General features: G+C 33.1%; 2 protein-coding genes across 2 annotated transcripts; both read right to left on the bottom strand.

The window, feature by feature from the left end:
* Positions 1-529: 529 nt before the first annotated feature.
* LOC139498862 (uncharacterized) lies at positions 530-5,454 on the bottom strand. The gene is made up of 4 exons (XM_071287447.1): positions 5,057-5,454; positions 3,222-3,392; positions 1,315-2,264; positions 530-988 (listed from the first exon to the last, which is right to left on the bottom strand). Exons 1-3 carry the CDS (start codon positions 5,364-5,366, stop codon positions 2,035-2,037), a joined length of 711 nt encoding a protein of 236 aa, XP_071143548.1. The 5' UTR covers positions 5,367-5,454; the 3' UTR covers positions 530-988; positions 1,315-2,034.
* Positions 5,455-18,861: 13,407 nt separating this feature from the next.
* On the bottom strand, positions 18,862-24,797 carry LOC139497350 (uncharacterized). The gene is made up of 5 exons (XM_071285562.1): positions 24,679-24,797; positions 23,845-23,952; positions 22,528-22,638; positions 21,630-21,740; positions 18,862-19,088 (listed from the first exon to the last, which is right to left on the bottom strand). The coding sequence occupies exons 2-5, from the start codon at positions 23,920-23,922 to the stop codon at positions 18,933-18,935; spliced, it is 456 nt and encodes a 151-aa protein (XP_071141663.1). The 5' UTR covers positions 23,923-23,952; positions 24,679-24,797; the 3' UTR covers positions 18,862-18,932.
* Positions 24,798-25,008: the final 211 nt, after the last annotated feature.

Raw genomic sequence — 25,008 nt, 5'->3', positions numbered from 1 at the left:
ACCATTCAAACGGGAAAACCAACGGTCTAATCGATATAAAAAAAAAGAACCGAGAAACACCGATGAACCACATCAACAAACGACCACTAATGAAAATAAAATTCCTGACTTAGGACAGGTGAAAACTAATGCAGCGAGTTAAGATGTGTCATAAGGTACCAAACCATCGCCCTTATCTGAAACAATAGTGTAACATCACATCATAAAAAAGACACACTATAAAACATAAATTGAAATGGCTTTATTCGATAAAAAGATTCTGAAATAAATTGTTTCACACATTTCATTATGAAGACATTAATTGGTTGTTGAGCGGTATACAATTTGATCATTACCCTCATGATGACCTATAGTTGCTAGCTTTTGCGTCAATTGGCCCCTACTGAAAAATTGTGTCATTGGCCATCATGCCGCTTCGTTATATTCTAAAGTTCAAGTTCACAAATAAAGAACATAAAGTCGAGTCAATAAGAAATGCTTTACACGTACATGGACATCTGCAATTAATTGGTAGAATAAGAACACATTATTGAGTGGATGTTTTATTACATATGAGTCATATAAAAATTAGGCAATATAATAATTCATAAATTGGATTGGCCAGGTTGTCTGCATAGGCAGATTTAGTCACAGAGTAATTTTCTAATAAAGAAGAATATTAACCAACCCGTCAATGCCCTTGATTCTTACGACAGATAATATCACAGCTATTGATTATAACAAATTTTGATATCAATAGCTTGATAAAATGCTCAAAATATCAGGCTCAAATTCAGACATGAACATATCTTTTCCTGCTGTAGATTACCTCGCATACAATTCCACATATCATTATTACAAACTATTATGCATACTCTCGATTTCGCTGCGTTAATATTGAAATTTTAAACAATCTGTTAAACTGTATATTTTTCTTTTATATTTCTTGACAATGTGTGGTTAGTAACTAAGCAAATCAATAAATCAAAAGCAAACAACAAACAGAACACTGAGGGCTAGCAGATTGAACATGTGAGACAACAAAGCTGGTCAATAATTACTTATGTTTATTAGAAGACCAATTGAATATTGATTAGAAAAATGTTCTAAAAATGGCGGAGTATTACGTCTTGAAAGTCTCCAGATGTCTTCATAGTTGTGTAAAGATTAATCCATTGCAAAACATAATGGCATGGGAATAACATTTCCAATCAGAAGGTTCAATAGTAACATGCATGCTGCAAATTCAGAAAAACGATCTTTGAAATGGAGACTTAAGTTTGAAACATTTTGTTATTTTTTTATCTACTGCATTATATGCACAATAACAGATACGAACAAGTAAACACCAAGCTACGTCAACTGTTGAATGGAAAGTTATTTCGAGCCAGGGAAAGTAAATCAGAAATAAAAAAAAAGCAAAGTTTGTTAGAATTATTAGGATTTAACCCATTCAGTTTTTAGAGATTAACTTATAGATAGTTATTCAAAAACATACATGTGTTTAAATTTTAAACTTTATAATAAATTGTTTCTTTCAGGGGAGAAATAGAAAATGACTTTTTAACAGTGTGAAAATCTATAAAAAATGTATTTGCATAAAAAAAAGTTATATCGAAAAAATACAGAACTCAGGGGAAAATCAAATCGGAATGTTTCTTATCACATGGTAAAATCAAATGACAAAACACATAAAAAACGAATGGACAACATCTGTCATATTCCTGACTTGGTACATGCATTGTCAAATGTAGAAAATGGTGGATTTAACCTGGTTTATAAATGACTTATAAATGACTTATAAATGACTTAGTAGCAGAAGAACTCAAAAATAAACGTCTTGGTGCTCTTGTGGTGTCATATGCACTTGTACATGAACAAGATTTACCAAGACTTAAGTTTATTTCAGTATATACATAGGGTAGTATAGACAAATTTTACACATAAAGTTTTTCTAAATTAATTTATATGGTATGAATGAAAAGGAAACTAGAAGAGTTAATGTTAAAAGGAGAAATAAACGTTTTTTCTTGATATTGGTTAGCGTCATTATACTTAAATCTGTGGTTGATATTCACACATATAGCTACACTTCTGAAATGATCCAGCATTTTTCCAGATATAGTTTGTTCTCCGCTCCATAATGATGACGTTAGATAATCCGCTTGGTTCACCTTGCTTCCACCTGAAATACTCAATAGTAGATCCATCGTTGTACTTCCACTTTCCTTGTGTCTTTTTACCTTGTATACATATTCCATAATTGTACACTGTTCCAATGTCAGCTGAAATAAATGTATGTCTGTATTAATTATAGATAAGCGAAAGACATTTTTAAGATCTTTTTGTACAACCCATGCAGGACTTAATTCAATTGATGTAGCGTATTTAAAAAATCACGATGATATTAAATACTCATATGGAGACAATATCAAAATGTTAAGGCTTTAAGTAAACATGTATTTGGGTAGGTTGATGCAAGCATACCACATGTGTTGTGTCTTATACGGCTACAATCTTATATTTATGCGTTAACACGTTACAAATGAGCTATGAAGTCGCAGTAAGTGATTTTGTCCGAATATGATTTAAAACGTTGAAACAATTTTACTTTGATGTGTTTTGACATCCGTCTATGTGTAATTATAAAGCCATATTATCGTCAGACATAACATAAAAAATGAGATGAATAAATAGATTTTTGATTACAATTTCAGTTCTAAATTAATAATTCTGTTGTGATTTTGACCTTTTACAAAATTGCCTCCAAATGAATGTAAGTTTATCTCACCTCTTATACATTTCTAGATCTATGATTGGTTAAACACAACGTTATGGAGACCATTTACATTCAATATAAGGCTAGTAAAAAGTAAAATCAGAAAATACGGAACTCAGAGGACAATCCAATCGGAAAGTGCATAATCACATGGCAAAATCAAATAACAAAACACATCAAAAACGAATGGACAAGAACTGTCATATTTCTGGCTTGGTACAGGCATTTTCACATGTAGAAAATAGTGGATTAAACCTGGTTTTATAGCGCGAACCCTCTCACTTTGATGACATTCTCATCAAATTCCGTTATATTAACAATGATGCGTAAACTTAACAGACATAATAAATAAAATAGTCAAAGCGGGGCTTATTTCAATACACGGTTAGTAGTGTTTTCATGTCCCTTTATAAAACACTAAGGTTTTAGGGAGACGTGGTCAGAGTTTGAAGGCCTTTATTACCTGTTACAAGCTTGACATAATCTTGTCTTTCGTCAGAATCGATGCGCATGAGTTTACTTGCTGGACACACAACATCGGTATGAACAAGGAATGCTTGAATTGGCGGTTCGAATTTATAACACAAGTCCAGTTTTCTGTAGTAGAAGAAGTTGACCAAACAGCGACCGGCACCTGGTAAAATAGTTATTCATTGTAAATATCATAAAATAGAACGAAACACTTATAGCTGAAATAATTATTGAATAAGAAAAAAATGTCCAGTTTAATATCAAGAATATTGGAATATATGAGGAGTTTATATCAACACGTAAAGATCAATTTGTGGACCACATACAAATCCTGGTTACAATGATATTTTTCCGTCTAGGCACCGAATGTCTGATGTCATGTACCTCGAATATTTCAGCATTTCAAATATAGCTGTTTATTTTGTTTTATTGTCCAGTGGTTAAAAAGTAGATAAGCTAGTTGCAGAAAATTGTTACTGAGACAGGACTATGCTCAACAGACCATGTAACAGTCAACGTGGAAACGATATTGAACGAACTGTTCATTTTATATCTCTTACTAATTAATATGTATTTACGTATTATTAGTTTTGTATTTTGATTTGATCAAAAGGATACCGATATGTTGTTTCCTATAGAAACACATAATAACACAATGTGTGTATAAATGGTTTTTGTATTATTTTAGATACACGAATTCACACGATGCGTTATGTAATGACTCCGGCGAAGTAAGATAGCAGATGTACTAATGTTGGTTGATATTCATCTCCTTATTATTAAAAGATTCAACTAATTTGTAAAAGATAAACAATTAAAGTTTGTATCTTGTGTCTGTTTTTGTTAGAAGAACAAGCTGTGTATTCATGTGGAGGAAGATAGAATCAAAATCATTTACTTAGAATAATTTTACAAAACCAAATACGCCTATGGCCTGGCCGGTTAACAATTAAACAATTAAATTCTCATATGGTCGACACACGCGTATGGTCGGACCATTGGAGTATCTGTGCATGGTCCATATACTATTACTCATATTGTCTAGAACATAAACATTGTTAATAGAAATTCATGTCTGGAGAAGATTGTCCGTCCTTTTTTTGTTAACCTTCTATATAATACATTAATATCACTTTCTCCTCCACTGTCAAATTAATAATGTTTTACGTATAAAACTTTTTAATGACATGGCAATAGATAATCCTATGTTTTTAAATCTATCTGATACTGAAAAACTAGTAGTCCTACTAAATCCTTCTAATATAAACCAAGTGAAAAAACAGGTTCCTTTATAAAACAGTCTTTAGAGCTGAGGACAGGGGACTCTTAGTTACTTTTACTTGTATATATATAGATATGTGTGTGTTTAACTCAGTTATTTTATTGTTGCTGTTACTTTTGTTTATGTCACAAGTATAATGTTACTTATATGACAAATAAAGATTATTATAAAGATTATTATTAATACAAAGATCATATTATGCTTTACGTCACTTGTGCTTTTTGTCTTCAAAAAGACTCACCAGTGTACACTCGAATAAAAAAACAACGTTAAAAGGCCAAATAAAGTAAAAAGTTGAAAAGTCCCCAGTGCTGAACATTGGAGTTGACATTACTTAATATTTCTGAAATTGATTGCCAACAGTTAATTTTAATATAATCTTAACAAAGATAATTCATGTCAACACAGAAATACAGACTACTTGGCTCGTGGTACTCACTGGAAGAAAAACTCAATGCTTGTTGATACACTCAGTATCGGTAATAGGATTAAAATTCTGTAAACAATAGAAAATATAGAAGGTTACTAGCTATATGTAGACTTACGTTCCTGTGAAAGGTAAAATTTCCAACCTTTCGCTGAAGTTGACATCACAGTATAGATGAACGGATCTGAGTGTAAAACACAAATTCCTTTAAGATTGTTGTAGAAGAATGATAAACAACGCGCATTTGACAAACAATTTATACCGCATAACCCTACAGATCTAACAAGATAGGTACCAATGGCGTTCTCTTTTTCATACTTGTTGTCATATTCAGGTTTATGGTGCGCTGAGATCAATCTAGTTCTTGATTCACTAAGAACAGCAACGAAAATTGTGTGCATACATAGAAGTATGAAATTCATATCCATTCGTGTCAGTTCACAAAGTTATCTAATATGACTGCCTTCAATTGATTGTGCTTCAAATAATTATGTGGTTACTATGCGCTGACGTCATACGTTGCATATTATATGTTTGATTTGTTTGTTTCAACTTTTAATCAATCAAAGCTGTTATTTATTGAAAATATGTTCTTTGTTAACTGTTGGAGCCCTTTGTATTGTGTAACTGATGTCATATACGGTTATGTTTCTATCAATCATTGTCGTCTGTAAAACAAATTAAATAATATTTTATTTATGCAAGAACTGAAACAATTACCCACGAACGATATTTTAGATATCTCATTTAGGGTATAAAATTTATTAAATTTCAACTAATTTAAAAGACCGGTCTCTTGGTACTTCCTATGTTCAAGTTATCAAAACACTTTGTTATATAAATTCACTCCTTTCAGTAGTTTTATGCTGATGATATTGAAGGTTGCACAATTCCCGAGGTAGAAAAACACAAAAGCAAAAAGATCATTGTATTACGTATAACGATCGAACAAAGTTTCATGTCGATAGATAAACTGAATACTGTTAAAAAAAATGTGACTAAATGACAGGACTATAAACGTTCTTGATGCAGGTAAATCCAGAAAAGCGCGTCGGACGCATTGAATTTATTAAACGTGTTGTTTTCAATTTTTAACATTACTGGGTCAATACCTCTGCTGGTGGACTATCAGTCCCCGAGAGTATCGTCAGCTCAGTAGTCAGTACTTCGGTACTGGCATGATTTAACAAACTTTACTAAAATTGTCCGTATATCAATTCTAAAATATCAAGAAACTAAGATTTCAACTCCCTCAGGCTATCAATTTTAGTTGTTTTTGTGATATAGCTCTTCAACGGTTTCGGTACTTCTGCATCCTCGGATTTCAAATGTTTGGCTTTTAGCGTTCCTGATAAAGATAAATCTACAAAATCGCTGTGGACGTGTTGTTTTCAATTATTTAAATATTACAGGACAGGTGAGAATAATTACAAAGATTTCAATCAAAATCATGATAATCAATTATAAAAAGATAATTATTCGAGTATTTTCAGACCTAATTACGTCTGGCAGACGCTTAAAAAATACAATGTTTTTACCAATAATATAATTCGAATAGATTCCCCGTAACGTCCATTGTTTGTTGTGATTCGGGCTAACAATAATGTATCTCGAATAATTACCGTGCCCCTTACGGTCATTGTCTGTAGTGACAGGGGTTAACAATAATGTATCTCGAATAATTGCCATGCCCCTTACGGTCATTTTCCGTAGTGAAAGGAGTAACCAATAATGTAACTCGAATAATTACCGTATCAACGTACGGTCATTTCCCGTAGTGAATCGGGTTAACAATAATGTAACCCGACTAATTACCGTGCCCCTTACGGTCATTGTCTGTAGTGAAATGAGTAAACAATAATATATCTCGAATAATTAACGTGCCCCTTACGGTCATTGTCCGTGTTGAAAGGGGTAACCAATAATGTAACTCGAATAATTACCGTACCAACGTACGGTCATTTCCCGTAGTGAATCGGGTTACAATAATGTAACCCGAATAATTACCGTGCCCCTTACGGTCATTGTCTGTAGTGAAATGGGTAAACAATAATATATCTCGAATATTAAACGTGCCCCTTAGGGTCATTGTCTGTAGTGAAAGAGGTTAACAATAATGTATCTCGAATAATTACAGTGCCTCTTACGGTCATTGTCTGTATTGACAGGGTTTACAATAATGTAACTCGAATAATTACCGTGTCCCTTATGGTCATGGTCAGTAGTGACAGGGGTGAACAATTATGTAACTCGAATAGTTATCGTGTCCCTTACGGTCATTGTCCGTAGTGAAACGGGTTAACAATAATGTATCTCGAATAATTACCGTGCCCCTTACGGTCATTGTCCGTAGTGACAGGGGTTAACAATAATGTAACTCGAATAATTACCGTGCCAACGTACGGTCATTGCCCGTAGTGAAACGGGTTTACAATAATGTAACTCGAATAATTACCGGGCCCCTTACGGTCATTGTCTGTAGTGAAAGGGGTTGACAATAATGTATCTCGAAAAATTACCGTGCCCCTTACGGCCATTGTCTGTAGTGAAAGAGGTTTACAATAAAGTATCTCGAATAATTAACGTGCCCCCTACGGTCATTGTCTGTAGTGCAACGGGTTTACAATAATGTAACTCGAATAGTTACCGTGCCCCTTACGGTTATTGTCCGTAGTGAAACGGGTTAATAATAATGTAACTCGAATAATTACCGTGCCTCTTACGGTCATTGTCCATAGTGAAAGGGGTTTACAATAATGTAACTCAAATAATTACCGTGTCACTTACGGTCATTGTCTGTAGTGAAACGGGTCAACAATAATGTATCTCGATAAATTTCCGTGCCCTTTACGGTCATTGGCTGTAGTGAAAGAGGTTTACAATAAAGTATCTCGAATAATTAGCGTGTGCCCCTTACGGCTATTGTCCGTAGTGAAACGGGTTAATAATAATGTAACTCGAATAATTACCGTACCTCTTACAGTCATTGTCCGTAGTGAAACGGGTTAACAATAATGTATCGCGAATAATTATCGTGCTTCTTACGGTCATCGTCCGTAGTGAAAGGGATTGACAATAATGTATCTCGAATAATTACCGTGACCCTTACGGTCATTGTCTGTAGTGAAACGGGTTAACAATAATGTAACTCGAATAAGTACCGTGCCTCTTACTGTCATTGTCCGTAGTGAAAGTGGTTAACAATAATGTATCTCGAATAATTACCGTCCCCCTTACGGTCATTGTCTGTAGTGAAACGGGTTAACAATAATGTAATTCGAATAATAACAGTGCCCAGTTACATTTTCTGATTAGGCTTACCAACAACCTGGCATTAATTGCATGATTTGAAGTATTCTACGTGATCTTTTTTAAATCTGGGTCTGTAGAAAAGTGCAAAATCTTCAAGCAAGTTTGTCTTATACCATGTAAGTGTTTAGCCAAGGGTGTGGCAAGATCAATACGAATAACTCGAATAATTACCGTGCCTTTTACGGTCATTGTCCATAGTGAAACGGGTTAACAATAATGTAACTCGAATAATTACCGTGCCTCTGACGGTCAATGTCCGTAGTGAAAAGGGTTAACAATAATATAACTCTAATAATTACCGTGCCCGTTACGGTCATTGTCCGTAGTGTAAGGGGTAAACAATAATTTAACTGGAATAATTACCGTGCCAACGTGTGGTCATTGCCCGTAGTGAATCGGGTTTACAATAATGTAACTCGAATGATTACCGTGCCTCTTACGGTCCTTGTCCGTAGTGAAACGGGTTAAGAATAATGTAACTCGAATAATTACCATGCCCCTAACGGTCATCGTCTGTAGTGAAAGGGGTTTACAATAATGTAACTCGAATAATTACCGTGCCCGTTACGGTCATTGTCCGTAGTGAAAGGGGTTTACAATAATGTAACTCGAATAATTACCGTGCCTCTTACGGTCATTGTCTTAGTGAAAGGGGTTAACAATAATGTAACTCGAGTAATTACCGTCCCTCTTACGGTCATTGTCCGTAGTGAAAGGGGTTAACAATGATGTATCTCGAATAATTACCGTGCCCCTAACGGTCATTGTTTGTAATGAAACGGGTTAACAATTATGGAACTCGAATAATTACCGTGCCCGTTACGGTCATCGTCTGTAGTGAAAGGGGTTTACAATAATGTAACTCGAATAATTACCGTGCCCGTTACGGTCATTGTCCGTAATGAAAGGGGTTTACAATAATGTAACTCGAATAATTACTGTCCCTCTTACGGTCATTGTCTGTAGTGAAAAAAGGTTAACAATAATGTAACTCGAATAATTACCGTGTCCCTAACGGTCATTGTCTGTAATGAAAGGGATTTACAATAATGTATCGCGAATAATTATCGTGCCTCTTACGGTCATTGTCCGTAGTGACAGGGGTTAACAATGATGTATCTCGAATAATTACCGTGCCCCTTACGGTCATTGTCTGTAATGAAACGGGTTAACAATTATGGAACTCGAATAATTACCGTGCCCGTTTCGGTCATCGTCTGTAGTGAAAGGGGTTTACAATAATGTAACTCGAATAATTACCGTGCCCCTTACGGTCATTGTCCGTAGTGAAAAGGGTTTACAATAATGTAACTCAAATAATTACCGTGCCTCTAACGGTCATCGTAGTGAAAGGGGTTAACAATAATGTAGCTCGAATAAATACCGTCCCTCCTACGGTCATTGTCTGTCGTGAAACGGGTTAACAATAATGTATCTCGAATAATTACCGTGCCTCTTACGGTTATTGTCCGTAATGGAAGAGGTTAACAATAATGTATCTCGAATAATTACAGTGCCCCTTACGGTCATTGTCTGTAGTGAAACGGGTTAACAATAATGTAACTCGAATAATAACAGTGCCCAGTTACATTTTCTGATTAGGCTTACCAACAACCTGGCATTAATTGCATGATTTGAAGTATTCTGCTTTATCATTTTTAAATCTGGGTCAATAAAAAAAGTGCAAGATCTTAAGCAAGTTTGTCTTATACCATGTAAGTGTTTAGCCAAGGGATGGCAAGACCAATACCTTTATTATTGCATAATTACATTATTGTTAGTATTAGTATAGGTGGTCTTACTATAACCATTCCTGATTTACCGGAACCTCCATTGTCGACAATGCAATAGCCACGTAATCAACATGTTATCAAACTGACCACATTTTGGTATTTTTTAACGTTGAAATAGTAAGTGACTTCATCAAAGAAACTATGATTACTATTTGTATTTACGCCAGACGTGCATGTCGTCTAAGAATGACTCATCAGTGACGCTCGAGTCCCCAAAAAGTAAAAAAAAAAAAAGAAAAGACCAAATAAAGTACGATGTTGCAGAGCATTGAGGACCAATTTGTTAAAATTTTCCAAAAACAGCTCAGATATTCTATTCCTGAGGTAACAAGCTGGATACAGTTCCACATCCGGGTCATTAAACATCCACCACCGGTTCACTGGTATCAATTGGTTCAGCAACCACTTATCATTTCCTAGCAATAATTAAACACCCTCAAAGGTAGATTAGGACGAGCATCCACAACAACTGTTCCAGTACACAATTATGGCTTTAGATAAATAAGATGAAGGGGAACATCTATACAACCTAACTCAACACGTTGTAACAAAAATGAGGCACCGACACAAGACTCCTTGGACAAAGACAACACACCTTTTAACAATAAAGTCTCTGAAGCTCCAGTGTCCTATACACACTTAAAGTTTATGGAGTATTATTAGGAACTAGAGGCTAATCTTGGTCTATGTGCATATTAAACATCATGAACATTGTAGACTGGAATAGAATCCATGACAAGAATCAGTTTAGATGAACTTATATTGCTTATCATTTAGCCGATTTAATTTCTCTCTAACTTCTTTAGATTTTGCTTACAACAGAAAAGAAGATAAACAAAATCTTCATTTAAGGGCAATCACTCCTGTAAAGAGTCAATCTACATAACTGTATCGGCTGAATTAAAACTGTTAGTAGATCTTGACTTGATAATCATTTTGTAATTCAAAGTGTATCGTTATCTATTATAACATAGTTAATTTTCTATCATTTATAATAGAAACGCAAACAAAAGGAGAAAATCGTCTTTTAAGGACAATAACTCCAAGAAAGAGTCGTCTGACCATTTCTTCCATACTGTCATCATTGCAGATTTTGGTTTGCTAATAATTTTTCCAAAGCTAATTTTCTATCTATCATATACAGTTTTACCACTGCCCTTTTCTCGATCTTGACATCTATATCACTAATGGAAAAGTGAATACTAAAATTTATGATAAAAGGGATGATTTTTCATTTTCTATCGTTAATTATCCGTTTTTAGATGGTGACGTTCCCCTGTTCCCATCTTACGGTGTTTATATATCTCAACTTGTACGATTCGCTCGTGTATGTAACAATGTTTTAGATTTTAACGAGAGAAATTTATGTATTACTGAAAAATTATTACACCAGGGTCTTCGATATCACAAACTAGTCAAAACATTTACTAAATTTTATCATCGGTATAAAGACATCATTCGTAAATATAGCTCAACATGCAGACTTCTAATACGTTCAGGTATTTCACATCCAATTTTTTATGGAAATATTCTTTATAAAGCACAAAGGTGTCAGTATTCACCTCAGAAACTTACAAAACCTTTGAATAGACTTATTAAGAAGGGATATAATTACGATACTGTTGTCAAGTCATTAAAGATTGCATATTTTGGCGTTAATATTGAGTCACTGATAAGGTCTTTGCATCGGAACTAAACACATTTATTCTAAAACAGTTGTTGGCATGACACGGGTTATGTTCTTCTCATATATGTTATGATGGTATGATACTAAACCCCTCACGGGAAGGATTGTGCCTGATGTTCATATGATGAAATCATAATCTTTCAGTCAGTTTAATTGAAGTCTGAAGCTGGCATGTCAGTTAACTGCTAGTAGTCTGTTGTTATTTATGTATTATTGTCATTTTTTTTATTTTCTTTGGTTACATCTTCTGACATCAGGCTCGGACTTCTCTTAAACTGAATTTTAATGTGCGTATTGTTATGCTTTTACTTTTCTACATTGGTTAGAGGTATAGGGGGAGGGTTGAGATCTCACAAACATATTTAACCCCGCCGCATTTTTGCGCCTGTCCTAAGTCAGGAGCCTCTGGCCTTTGTTAGTCTTGTATTATTTTAATTTTAGTTTCTTGTGTACAATTTGGAAATTAGTATGGCGTTCATTATCACTGGACTAGTATATATTTGTTTAGGGGCCAGCTGAGGGACGCCTCCAGGTGCGGGAATTTCTCGCTACATTGAAGACCTGTTGGTGACCCTCTGCTGTTGTTTTTTATTTGGTCGTGTTGTTGTCTCTTTGACGCATGCCCCATTTCCATTCTCAATTTGATTAAGATAGAATTAAAAAAACACAAATATTGGTCTAGGGAAATAAATCCACAAAGGAGTCTATAGACAGTTCTACCATGTTGACCTATTTGTAGAACTTGTCTTGCTTATCATCTTCACCTCTGTATCTACTGTAGTTTTCAAGATAGCAGGGAAAAATAAAAATAAAAAAAAAAACTGTGAAAGATTGACTTTAAAGGGCAATAACTCCTTATAAAGTCAATTGACAATTTAGTTCAAGTTAAATATTTGTAGCTCTTACTTTATTGAACAATGTTGCTGTTTAGAGATTATCTATTATACTGGTAAAAATTATAACCGAAAACTTCAAAATTTCCTTGAAATTACAAATTCAGGGACAGCAACCCAACAAGTGATTGTCTGATGCGTCTGAAAAGTTCCGGACAGGTGGATCTTCACCTGATGACCATTTTTCAATCTTCGAGATTTGCTCGTAATGCTTTAGTTAAGAGATATAAGCCAAAAACTCGATTTTACCCCTATGTTATTCATTTTTGTATATAAATAAGGCCGTTAGTTTTGTCGTTTGGATTCGTTTACATTGTCATTTCGGGGCCTTTCATAGGTGACTATGCGATATGGGCTTTGCTCATTGTTAAAGGCCGTACGGTGACTTTTATAGTTGTTAATGTCTGTGTCATTTTGGTCTCTTGTGGAAAGTTATCTTATGGGCAATCGATCCATATCTTCTTTTTTAGACATCATAGAATGTTAAGATTTATAGAATATGAAAAGAAGGCTTTAAAATATTTTTTAAGATCGTCTTCCTGTAATTATATCAACACATTATATTTAAAAAAAACTCTATCTGAGTTATCTCCCTTTATGTGGCAAATTTGCCAAAGTTATTCAAACAAAAATTTATGTATTTTTTTATAATACAGCCTTATAGAATACAAAACACATACTTGTTTATATCAATATAAAAAGTCTTACACATGAATCACATACTACTCTGAAAATTTGCACTTTTTGTTCCCTAACAAAATTTGTGCGTAAAAAGAGTGAAACAAAATAAAACAAAAAAATAAATAAAATAAAAGGACACCATTGAGATGGAGACTTGCTTTCTATTCTTTTCCACTTTTCTGTGGAAAGACTATTTGTATTTGTTCCGATTATTAGGTCTTTCCACTTTTCTGTACGCTTAGATATTTTGCATATAGTATCATACATTTTGGGCTCTATTTATTTTCACCCATTGTAAGCCGAAACACTGTTTTCCTTGTGACAGCATCTCCTCCGTAAACGCAAAAGAAAGCGACAAATTTATTTTATTAAATTGCTTGTTATATCCTTCGCATGATTTGTCCTATTTTGACCTAAGCTAAATGAACACTCCATATGAGAGTGATTGCACCTTATGCATTTGATATAATTGATATGCATTTATATCTTGTAAACCATAAGTGTTAGAGACCTAGGATCTTTTAATTTAAGGTTCTTGATCCAACGATTAGAAAATTAGGTCAAGGTCAGAAGTCAAGGTCATATTATAAATTAAGATTTTGGCTTGTTTTCATTTCTTTTCAAAAACTGTATAAGATATCGACAACATATTCTTATTAAATTGTAAGTTGCAACATGTCGTAACAAATGTACTTTGGTTGAAAGCGTACGCTAACATTAAATAGGAGTTTTCTCCCCTCTTATATTAAAAATTTAGGCATAAAGTGATATAACTCATTATTCATATATAACTAATTAGATCTATGGTCTTTTGATTTGAAACCCTTAGTTTATGACCTTGAAATTGAACTCAAAGTCGTAGAGAAATTGACGTTCTAGATTTTGGCCTTTGCTTTTACCTCATATGTGTACATGATAAAACCATGGGACTGTTTGCATTACGTTTCAAGTAGTTATCAAAGTTACCAGGATTATAATTTAGAACACCAGTCTAAATAAGACCCATCAGTGACGCTCATATTAAAATATTTATAAATCCAAACAAGAACAAAGTTGAAGAGCATTGAGGGTCCAAAATTCCAAAAAAGTTGTGCCAAATACGGCTGAGGTAGTCTATGCCTGGGATAAGAAAATCCTTAGTTTTTCGAAAATATCAAAGTTTTGTGAAGAGGAAATTTATGAAAATGACCACATTATTGATATTCATGTGAACACCGATGTTGACTACTGGGCTGGTGATACCCTCGGGGACGAAACGTCCACCAGCAGTGGTATCGACCCAGTGGTGTGAATAGTTATCAAAGGTACCAGGATTATAATTTAGAACATCAGTCGCAGGTTTCGTCTACATAAGACTCATCAGTGACGCTCATATCAAAATATTTATGAAGCCAATCAAGTACAAAGTTGAAAAGAATTGAGGATCCTAAATTCCAAAATGTTGCAAGACACTTGACTATGAAAAGGCCAACCGGAAGTGACCTTGGGTAAACCGGAAGTAGCCTTATCTTGTACTTATTTAATGTAAAAGTATATCGAAAAATATATTTGTGGAAGCAGTATCAAGTAAATTATCAAATAAAACCCAAAGTGACATATTTCAAACAGGAAGTAACAATTTGTCCCCTTATTTAAAAAAAAAATGAATAGAACAATATATTTTTGGAATCAGTGTACAATAAGCTATTATATGACGCTGTATCTGATATTTACTGAATTTGATCAAAATTGATCTTTATGGGTGGAGAGACCTTCATTGTTCTCTGAACAGTTGATTTTTAATTATTATTTTCTCCAGCCTAATTTTATTCTCGCGTAAAAAAAACTTGTTTCGCAATATGTCACTATGATATTTCTTATATAGAATCATTCAGTTTATGCGCTTTTTTATTTTCACCAATACTAAGCCTAACAATTTTCTTTGTAAGAGTTATCTTCCCCGAACACTGTTTTTCTTGTCACTACATCTCCGTAACCGAAAAAGAAAGCGACAAATTTATTTTGTAAAATTGCTCGTTATATCCTTCAAATGATTTGTCCTATTTTGACCGAGGCGAAATGAACACTCCATATGAGAGTTAGTTTTCCTTATGCATTTGATATAAGGGATATGCATTTCTACCTTGTAAATAATAAGTGTTAGAGACCTACATGTAGAATCTTTTGATTTGAGGTTCTTGATACAAACAAAAAAGAAAATTAGGTCTAGGTCAGAGGTCAAGGTAATATTCTAAATGTTAATTTTGGCTTCTTTTTAGTACTTTTTAAAAACCGTATAAGGTATGGACAACATATGTTTACTTAATTGTAAAATGTGAAATGTCGTAACACATGACATTTTGTAGAAAGTGTACGCTAACCTTATATTGGAGTTTTTTTTTCTTCTCACCTCTTATATTAAGATTTAGGCATATAGTGATATAGCTCATTACCCATATATAATTAAGACCTATGGTCTTTTGATTTGAAGCCCTTGGTTTATGATCTTGAAATTGAAAAGAAGGTCATAGGTAAAATTGTTCTTCTAGATTTTGACCTTTGCTTTTACCTCATATGTATGCATGATTAAGCCATGTGACTTTTTGCATGTCGTTGCAAGACACTTGACCATGAAAACACATACCGGAAGTAACCTAGTGTAAACAGGAAGTAGCTATTTTTTGTACTTAATGTAAAAGTATATTGAACAATATATTTTTGGAATCAGTTTCAAGGAAACTATCAAATAAATTCGGGAATGACATAAATCAAACCGGAAGTAACAATATATTTTTGGAATTAGTGTACAAGAAGCTATCATTTGACGCTGGAAATGTTATTTCAAAGTGAATTTTCATAGTTCTATCAAAATTGATCTTTATGGGTTGAAAGACCTTCAATTGTTCTTCGAACGATTGCTTTTTAATTTAAATATATATCTCTGATTTCGAAATACTAGAACTATTAAAAAACAGGTCTCTGACTTCACTATACTACTGAGTAGTATAATGAAATGAGAGAACCATATTTTGATTAGATTGGTTTCATCTCACATCTCCTTTTAAGAATATTTAAAAGTATTGTGTTTTAATTTTTTTTATAACAAACAAATGACCATCAAATTTTAACATTTAGTCAAATGATATCAAAACATTAACGCATACATTGTATTTTAACTGATCAGTTGAAATCAAACTGACAATGCCATTGTGTTCTCTTCTGTTCTGGTATATACCTCTGTTTTATCGGAGATCTACTTGTCGAATGAGCATTGAAATCTTAAATACTTAACCGAAAAAGTGGATATTTTTATATTGACGATAGGAAAAATATAATTTAAAAATAAAATTAGTTAGTGATAAGAAAGTGAATTAAATAAGGGTTCAAAATGCCATTTCAAAAATTAAAAACGATAAAAAGACAAATAACAGTACAGAAACATAACATACGAAACTATAGTAACTCTAAGCCTATGAACAACAAGAGGTGATTTATGGTGCTTCGTTCAGAAAACAGATGTTGCTCCATTTGTGTCACTAGATGTATACTAGTCTGTAATGTTCAACCAACTCGTGATGACGATTGTAAATTTTCCAAGGGAAAGATTTAAACATGTTCAATTTCACTATTAGATATTCTTAGTTCAATAACGTCCTTGTAAGCATCAATCCGTTGTCAAAAAAAAATACTGTCAGGAAATGCAAGATCTGTAATTTCGTATCAACAGGAAGATATATACTTGTGCGCAGTTGTTATAAAGAAATAAAAAATTTGGAAAAGGGAGGCTGAATTCATCTCTTTTCAATTGCAGAAATGTTTGGTGTCAACCGACCAAAAATGTTGCTACTGAGTTTTTTAAAGATAGAAATGGTTTGTCTTTCTCGATAACGCGTAAATTTGAGGAGGTTTCGAAGCTTACTGCATGTAGTATGTCCTTTGCCCTGAACCCGTTTGTGTCGCCATACCACTCGACAATGTTCGATCGTACACGTATGAATGACTGACTGACTTGAGGATAGCGAACGAGCAGTGATTTATTAACCTGGTAAGATGGTGCAAATGAAAAATCACCATATTTGAAAAAAGCAACGTCGTACCTGTTGTCATAATGTTAGTTTGTTTTGAGCTTCACTTTTAAAATTAATATCTAAATTTTGAATAGGAGAATAAACAATCGTATGAATTTGATTTATTTGAAAGTAAGTTTATCTGAAAGGGTACATTTCCGGATGTTTGTCATATGCTGGAAAACATATGTTAATTATATGATTTTTAATGAATTTTTGCTTACCAGATTCACAAGGGGCTTCCACATACGTATTCATATGTTTTGAACATATCTTCCAACTTTGTCTGTGTAAAAAATGATCATTCATAAAAAGAGTTGCTTTCTCCTTGTACTTTGTTCCCAAATTTCCGTAAAATCCGTCTGTTAGGAATTAAATTGGGTTATTATTTTATTAATACGTTTATATCTGTAGATTTGGGTATTATAACACCCTTCAGTACCATGTATTTCATTCAGCTATGCCTAAAATTGTACTGAGATATTAAAATATTCATATCTACAGATAATAACAAACATGCGTGTAATGTTCTGAGGTGGTGTTCCAATTTCTTAATAGAGAACCATGAAACTGATTATGAAACAAATTATCACAACAAACGCCATGGCTAAGAAAAGAAACAATAGTACACAAATTAATTACAACAAACCAAACTAAAGACTGAGCAACACAAACTCCACAGGAACTGAGATTTTTATAAGGTGCTCAGGAAGCCTGAACCTGTTCAAGAATCGATAGAAATATATTGAGGTAATTTAATCTATTTGAATCTAAAAAAAAATTCGAAAAAGGAAGGAAGGAAATGATTTACACAATACGATCATTTTCATTATGAAGGCCTGTCTCTTCTTTTTAGATTGAGGTAAATGCAGAAATGAATTAGTTATGAGTTCGCTGTTAGTTAGATACAGACAACAGTAGTATACTGCTGTTCAAATGTCATTAGTCGATTTGAAGAAAAAATGATGGATGAACCTGGTTATGTGCCTAGCCAAACCTCTGCGCTTAATGTAAATGTGAAATAATCCGCTAAATTGAAAACATTACATAACGGCAACAGAGTATAAATACATACAAAAACACCAAAGACAGAGAAATACATATTAAATGAACAATATAATAAAACATTTCGACATGTTAACCACAGAATAACAACGAATAACTAAAGTAATTCATGACTCCCTTTTAGATTGAAGAAATGTAACTCGTCTTAACATTTACAGGGTTTAATAAATGGTGAACTGAATAGATTATCATATAGAACCCACAGTGCTTCATGTACTGTGTTACAACACTAGATGTAAACTAACGACTGTACCCCCCAAAAAAAAAATTTAGTTAGACATTTTTATTATTTGAGTTTGAAGTCGTTGTGAGAATAATATACATTTTTGAAACGCAAATAAAGCTGTTTCTGACAAGGATAGCTGAATTATAGTTGTTGTGAGTTTGCGTATGAGTGTGCAGAACTAGTTTTGACAGGTCCAATAACCTTCCAAATAATTGTCCAATGAATAAAGCAAGGAAAGCAACCATTTAAATATCTACTTATTTTAGTTACACTAGTCATAGAAACAGCTCTTCATACAATACAGTTGATACATGTACAATTAGCCACTGTGACAGTAATACACTTTGTCGACACAGCAATTCCCATAGTATAAACAGTTGACGTCACATTGACAATTGTACGAACCACTGACAGTTCCACAGCGACCATTGCAGGAGTTTTTATTTTCTAAAAATAATATATAAAAGTGGCCAATAAAAACTACATAATTATCATACATTACATTTCTACTTACATACATTTGTGTTTTATATTTTCGTGCAATTATTAAGAATCAATGTAGTGTAATTCAATTAGAGTACGCATTTTTCTGTTTCGAAAATATTCTTGTTTGTCAAATGTGGTAAGCGTATTCAAAGGCGAACTTGCTACAAAATATGTATAAAAACAATCCATTTTTATTTGTGCAATACTTATGAAAGTGAAATAGCGAAATGATAATTCGCTTTAAGCAGCCAGTATAGTTAAATGTTGTAAAACTAAGGTAAGAAACATTGCTGATTAATTGTTCACTTACAAATGAATAATTGGACCTCATTGAATCCATATTCATGTTGCCCTTATCTTTAGATAAATCATGCATGAAATATGCGTTTCAGTCATTAAAAAAAAAAGGCATGTCAACATTGAAAGTGCAACAAGGGTATATATTTTGATTGACTGATTCGATCCATTAAAACCCATTCTTATACAGGCACAAACGTTAATTATCCTTCTAGTATATTTTTAACTTAAAACATGAAATTAGAAAGACCTAGAAAAATATAATTGCTCGAATTCACTATCTTTTCTATCTATATTTATGTTTATATTTGCTTAAATGACCGTTGGCAGTCTTTAATTCGATGGTCAATTCAAATGTTTATTATGTGTGTGTCATTTTTTTAAATAGACAGAAAGTTTAAAATCATACCCAGACAGCATTGATAAAGCAGTTTTTTTTTATAAATTATATGTATATATAAAAAAGAAGATGTGGTATGATTGGCAATGAGACAACTATCCACAAAAGACCAAAATAAAACAGACATTAACAACTATAGGTCATCGTACGGCCTTCAACAATGAACAAAGCCCATACTGCATAGTCAGCTATAAAAGGCCCCGATAAGACAATGTAAAACAATTCAAACTAGAAAACTAACGGCCTTATTTATGTAAAAAAAAATGTCCTTTTAATTGAAATAAGTTAATTAAAATTAAAGAAAATTTTTGCTGTCAAATGCATGATATTTCTAGCATTCGTGAATTTGACTGCAACCGTCAAAAAATGTATGATTGAAATGTTACCCTCTGAAATACCGTTAAGCAGCATACAACAAATACAAAATGAGTAAGGCTTTAAAAGCTTTCAAATTACTGTGAAAGTACTTTAATTCGTGGGTATCAATTTTCATGGTTTGAGAAATATTTACATGTTCGTGGGTTTTTAAATTCGTGGATTTTAGTTTTCTAAAAAAAAAAATTGGAAAATTGAAGCTTTAGAAACGAAGGTTACAAATTGTCTTGATTGAGGAAAATTGCAAAGTAAACATTGACCCGGTAAAATGGTAAATCGTAGTGACAACACTAATTAATCCTAGATAAAGTGATCAACAGATTTAAGACCATCAAAGGTGTTAATTAGGCCATAAACATGTCACCTACAGAAAACAGTACACAAAAACAAATGCTATAAACGTATCTTAATGTTAAATAATTCTTATCAAAATTAAGCTCAGCATAAAATTATTATTTCCGATATGTACGAGAATTTTGAGGATATAAAATGAACACTTTATCATACAAGCATACCAATACCGGAAATCTGACTTTCATCGATCAAAAATATTTTTATGAGAATTAAAAGATCAAAAGTTGTACAGTAATCATGGTAATGTTCTGAAAGATTAAATGGGTATACTCCTTCATGGAGTTGTAGTTCATAGCGCGTTTGCCCTATGACTACTATATAGCATTTTCAGATTTGGCGTTATTCAATATATTCTCTAGATCATATCAGTAGTCAAACCTACATGGGATCTTTCCATGTCTTGATTTGGACAATGTTTGTTTTATTTCGTTGGACACTTAAATTCGTGGATAACGTCATCCACGAAATCCACGAAAATTGGTACCCCACGAATAAAAGTACTTTCACAGTATATTAATCTGGTTAACGTTTCAAAACATTTTTTGAATACGCCTCATATACACCCCTTGTAGATCAAATATAACTATCCAAATAAGGTAAAATCCTTTAGCAAAGCACGATAAAAAAAATCATCAACCACTGAAAGATAGAATACAAAATGAATGACAAGGTTTACCGTGCTTATGTCATATTGATCCATATTACTTCCTACTTACCGTTCCGAAGTACCTGTTATCACTCCGTCGTATTTACTTTGGTTTGTCTTGAACGGTCTTTAGTTTTTATTATATGTGTTTTGTTCACTGCTGTATGTTTTGCTGTTTGCTGGTATTAAAACGTGTATTGCTATGGCGTTCTCTGTTTGTTTAAACTTACGAGTTCTAAATGTGTGTTTTTTATCTTTCGGTAAACTTTTATATATTTTTTTTAATTTCCATGTGGCGTATTTTATTGTTCAAATCGTAATCGTTGATATGTGAATGTATATTGTTCACCAAAAGTATGTAGACAGGTGAAGCATATTGTGTGACAATAGTATATTTTTTTGCATGGAAAATTCGTTAAAAACAAATTACCGAGGCAAGTTGTTCCTGTATAACTAGGTTGGCATGTGCAGTAATACGAGTAGGGTCCAGATGCAGTACATACACCACTATTGTAACACGGGTTTGGAAAGCAAGGACTGACTAAAATAGAATACTGTATAATAAATGCATTTCAATGAAATATTAAATATAAAAAAGAAACGTATTGCCTTGTCATCATAAACTACCTAGGATTGTCATCATAATTTACCTAAGATTGTCATCATAATTAACCTAGAATTGTCATCATAATTTACCTAGAATTGTCTACCCAAGGAAGACATTACCTTAGCCGTATTTGATTAAACATTACAACATGCTTAATCCTTTTGTTATCCACATAATTAATACTGGTAAAAATCAACTACATGTAGTTCCGGGTCAATTGCGATACAATATCAATAGTAAGTTTTACATGTTACCTAATGTGTAAACCTATTCGTTTTGGAAAACTGCTAGCATAATGTCAGAATCTATATCAAATGAAGTTTACACAATTTTTTGACATGTATGATTAGGTTACGTGCCAAAGCATGTGCCGTAACGTTCTGGACAACTATGGAACTACAATATACATTATAGGCTTCGAAACATGTCCAGAACGCAGGGTACAATAATCGTACTCTTTTACAACAAATGAGAAGTTTAGCTAGCTTTACAACGTGGTTCAATTCACAATTTTCTACATAAGAAAATGCCTGTACCAAGTCAGAAATATGACAGTCGTTATCTATTCGTTTGATGTGTTTAAACTTTTGATTTTGCCATTTGATTAGGGACTTTCCTTTTTGAATTTTCCTCAGAGTTCACTATTTTTGTGATTTTACTTTTCACGAGTGTTTATAAAAATAAGGAGACGTGGAATAATTGCCAATGAGACTATACTTACTATTACATATTGATCCATACCATCCAGATGAACACGCGCAGTTGTAGCTCGATCCACCAGAAGGATAACATGTGCCCAGATTTTGACACGGGTTTGGTGAACATGCATCAACTAAAACAGAAGGTTATACATTTTTTCTTCATTAAAACTATCAAATTATTCGCAATCGAAAGTTTTGATTACCAAACATTCAACTAACTATAACAGAAATAGAAATGTTTTCTTTTACTCACAACGTTCAACTAGTGTAGAATAATTGATCTCAAATATGTTTAAATGTAACATCAAACAATTACATTGTCAAAATAGATTAGAATCCATCATTATCATACAAATAAGTTACATTGTCAAACAAATATTGGAATCCATCAAACCATCGCGGGATTTTTCAAATATCTAACGACCCAAAAAGTTAAAATCTTTTAACGTTGATGTGTTTCCCACGGTTATAGTTTGTAACCCTGAAATGTTTTCTCTCAATCGATATAGGACTTTTTAACATTTCTAAAATTGACCAGCTAATTTATTGATTGATTGTTGTTGACGCCACTTTTAGGCGCCACGTTAATGCTTTTACTTGGCAACCAGTTTTTATTGGTTGAGAAAACCGGAGTAAAAACCACTGACTTTGACTTTGAAATTTTAAATCTTAGTCAATTAAGGTTGGGGTCGAGTGCCCTGCACGAGAGGGGTTCGAACTCACAACCTCAGTGTTGACTGACAAGTGATTTTAGAAGTAGAACTACGTAGATCACTTGGCTGCCAGGCATCACCCCCCCCCCCCCCCCCCCTTTAACCCCACACTCCACACCCCGACAATACACATTCATGAAACTGACTGCTGGTATTGCAAACCATATCTTAATTCATTGTGTTTTATTAACATTTAACAGGCTATATAGAATAACTATGCATTGTCTCGAAATATCAATGTTATTTGTACAAGACTTATAAACAGGTAGAAAGCGAGGCTGTGCTGATCATTTCTACATGTTTCGAGCCGAGAACAAATATCATTTATATTTCGAGACAATGTACGGTTATTCTTTATAAACTGCAACTCTTATATAAATGTTCTAAGGGAAGTACTTAGGGTAAAAACCATCGTTTCTTAATTTTGAGCGAAAGACGTAAAATTTCCGCGAACTTGTATTGTTTTATTGCCGTCATGAATAAAACTCTACGGAAACGCATTGTCAACGTTATAAACAAGGCGATATACGGTCAGTGACTATATATCACATATGAATATACGGTCAATGCAATTTGACTGCTCAAATAGCACAGCTGCAGTATATAAACAATTATTGGACTTACACTGGCATTGCGTTCCATAATATCCATGTCTGCAAGTACAAGTATACGTTGATCCAGATATACTACAGGTGCCTGCATTTCTACAAGGACCTGATGAACATGGAGTCACTGTAATAAAAATGAATAATTTTCTATAAGTGAAATAGCAAAAAGTAAATAACAAAAATACAAAACTCCAATGAAAATTCAAAATGGAAAATCTGTAATCAAAGTGCATATTCTTGACTTAGTCTTCGTCTTCTTTTCTGTATCTTCCTCCTGCTAATGAGGAGTACATCCAAGCGGATTTTAGAATATCAATATAGCATAATAAGGCTTATTTTGTTAAACGGGCACAATATAATCCATTTTAAAAGTATACCGCACAGAATGACACTTTAAAAATTCTATCATAAACGTATGCACTGTTTAAATGTTAATATATATACAATAAAAAATTCAGACTGAAATCTTTAAAACGCTAAAGAGGTTTTTATATAAACGGTTTTGTAATCAGCACAACACAGCAAGACAAGGCCATTAATGCTACTGTTATTCTAGCAGGCAAGCCAAGCCTTAGTATATGTTTTTTTTTCTAATGTAGAAATGAGACAATGTGATAAACGTTAGCCTGTTTATGATTGATGCATACCAATCAATCATATAATCGATTGAATATTAAAAAAGTTGAATTGATTAGAAAAAGACGAACAATTCAAAACTTGAAGCCGTGGTACAGCGACAACCTAGTATAGACTTGAATAAGTATTGAAAATAGCCTTCACTTTATTATATTTTTTTCCATTCTTTTTTTTCTTCTTAATTGTGTTATTAATTGAATACAAAATAACTTACGTTCGCAGTATTGTCCATAGTATCCAGCTAAACATCGACAGCTGTAGTCTCTAACAGAATTAATACACGAAGCGCCATTTTGACACTGATTATTGTCACATGGTGTATCTAAACATAAAATATTTGCTTTGTAGTTTATAAAATTAAGTTAAGTATTGAAGTTAAAAATTTCATCAGGAAAGGGGATGGAAAATTTATAATAAAATGAGTATAAAAATATACATAAAGTTCCACTGAATGTTAGAATAGTTATATTACATATATATTGCTAAAGAATCCGTACTTTTGATTGAATGCATATGTTAACTACAATCGATGAGGAGAATCGTT

Source organism: Mytilus edulis, chromosome 12, assembly GCF_963676685.1.
Source record: "Mytilus edulis chromosome 12, xbMytEdul2.2, whole genome shotgun sequence".
Taxonomy (NCBI): domain Eukaryota; kingdom Metazoa; phylum Mollusca; class Bivalvia; order Mytilida; family Mytilidae; genus Mytilus; species Mytilus edulis.
Note: the sequence above shows the minus strand (reverse complement) of the source record. Positions and strands in the feature narration are given on the sequence as shown.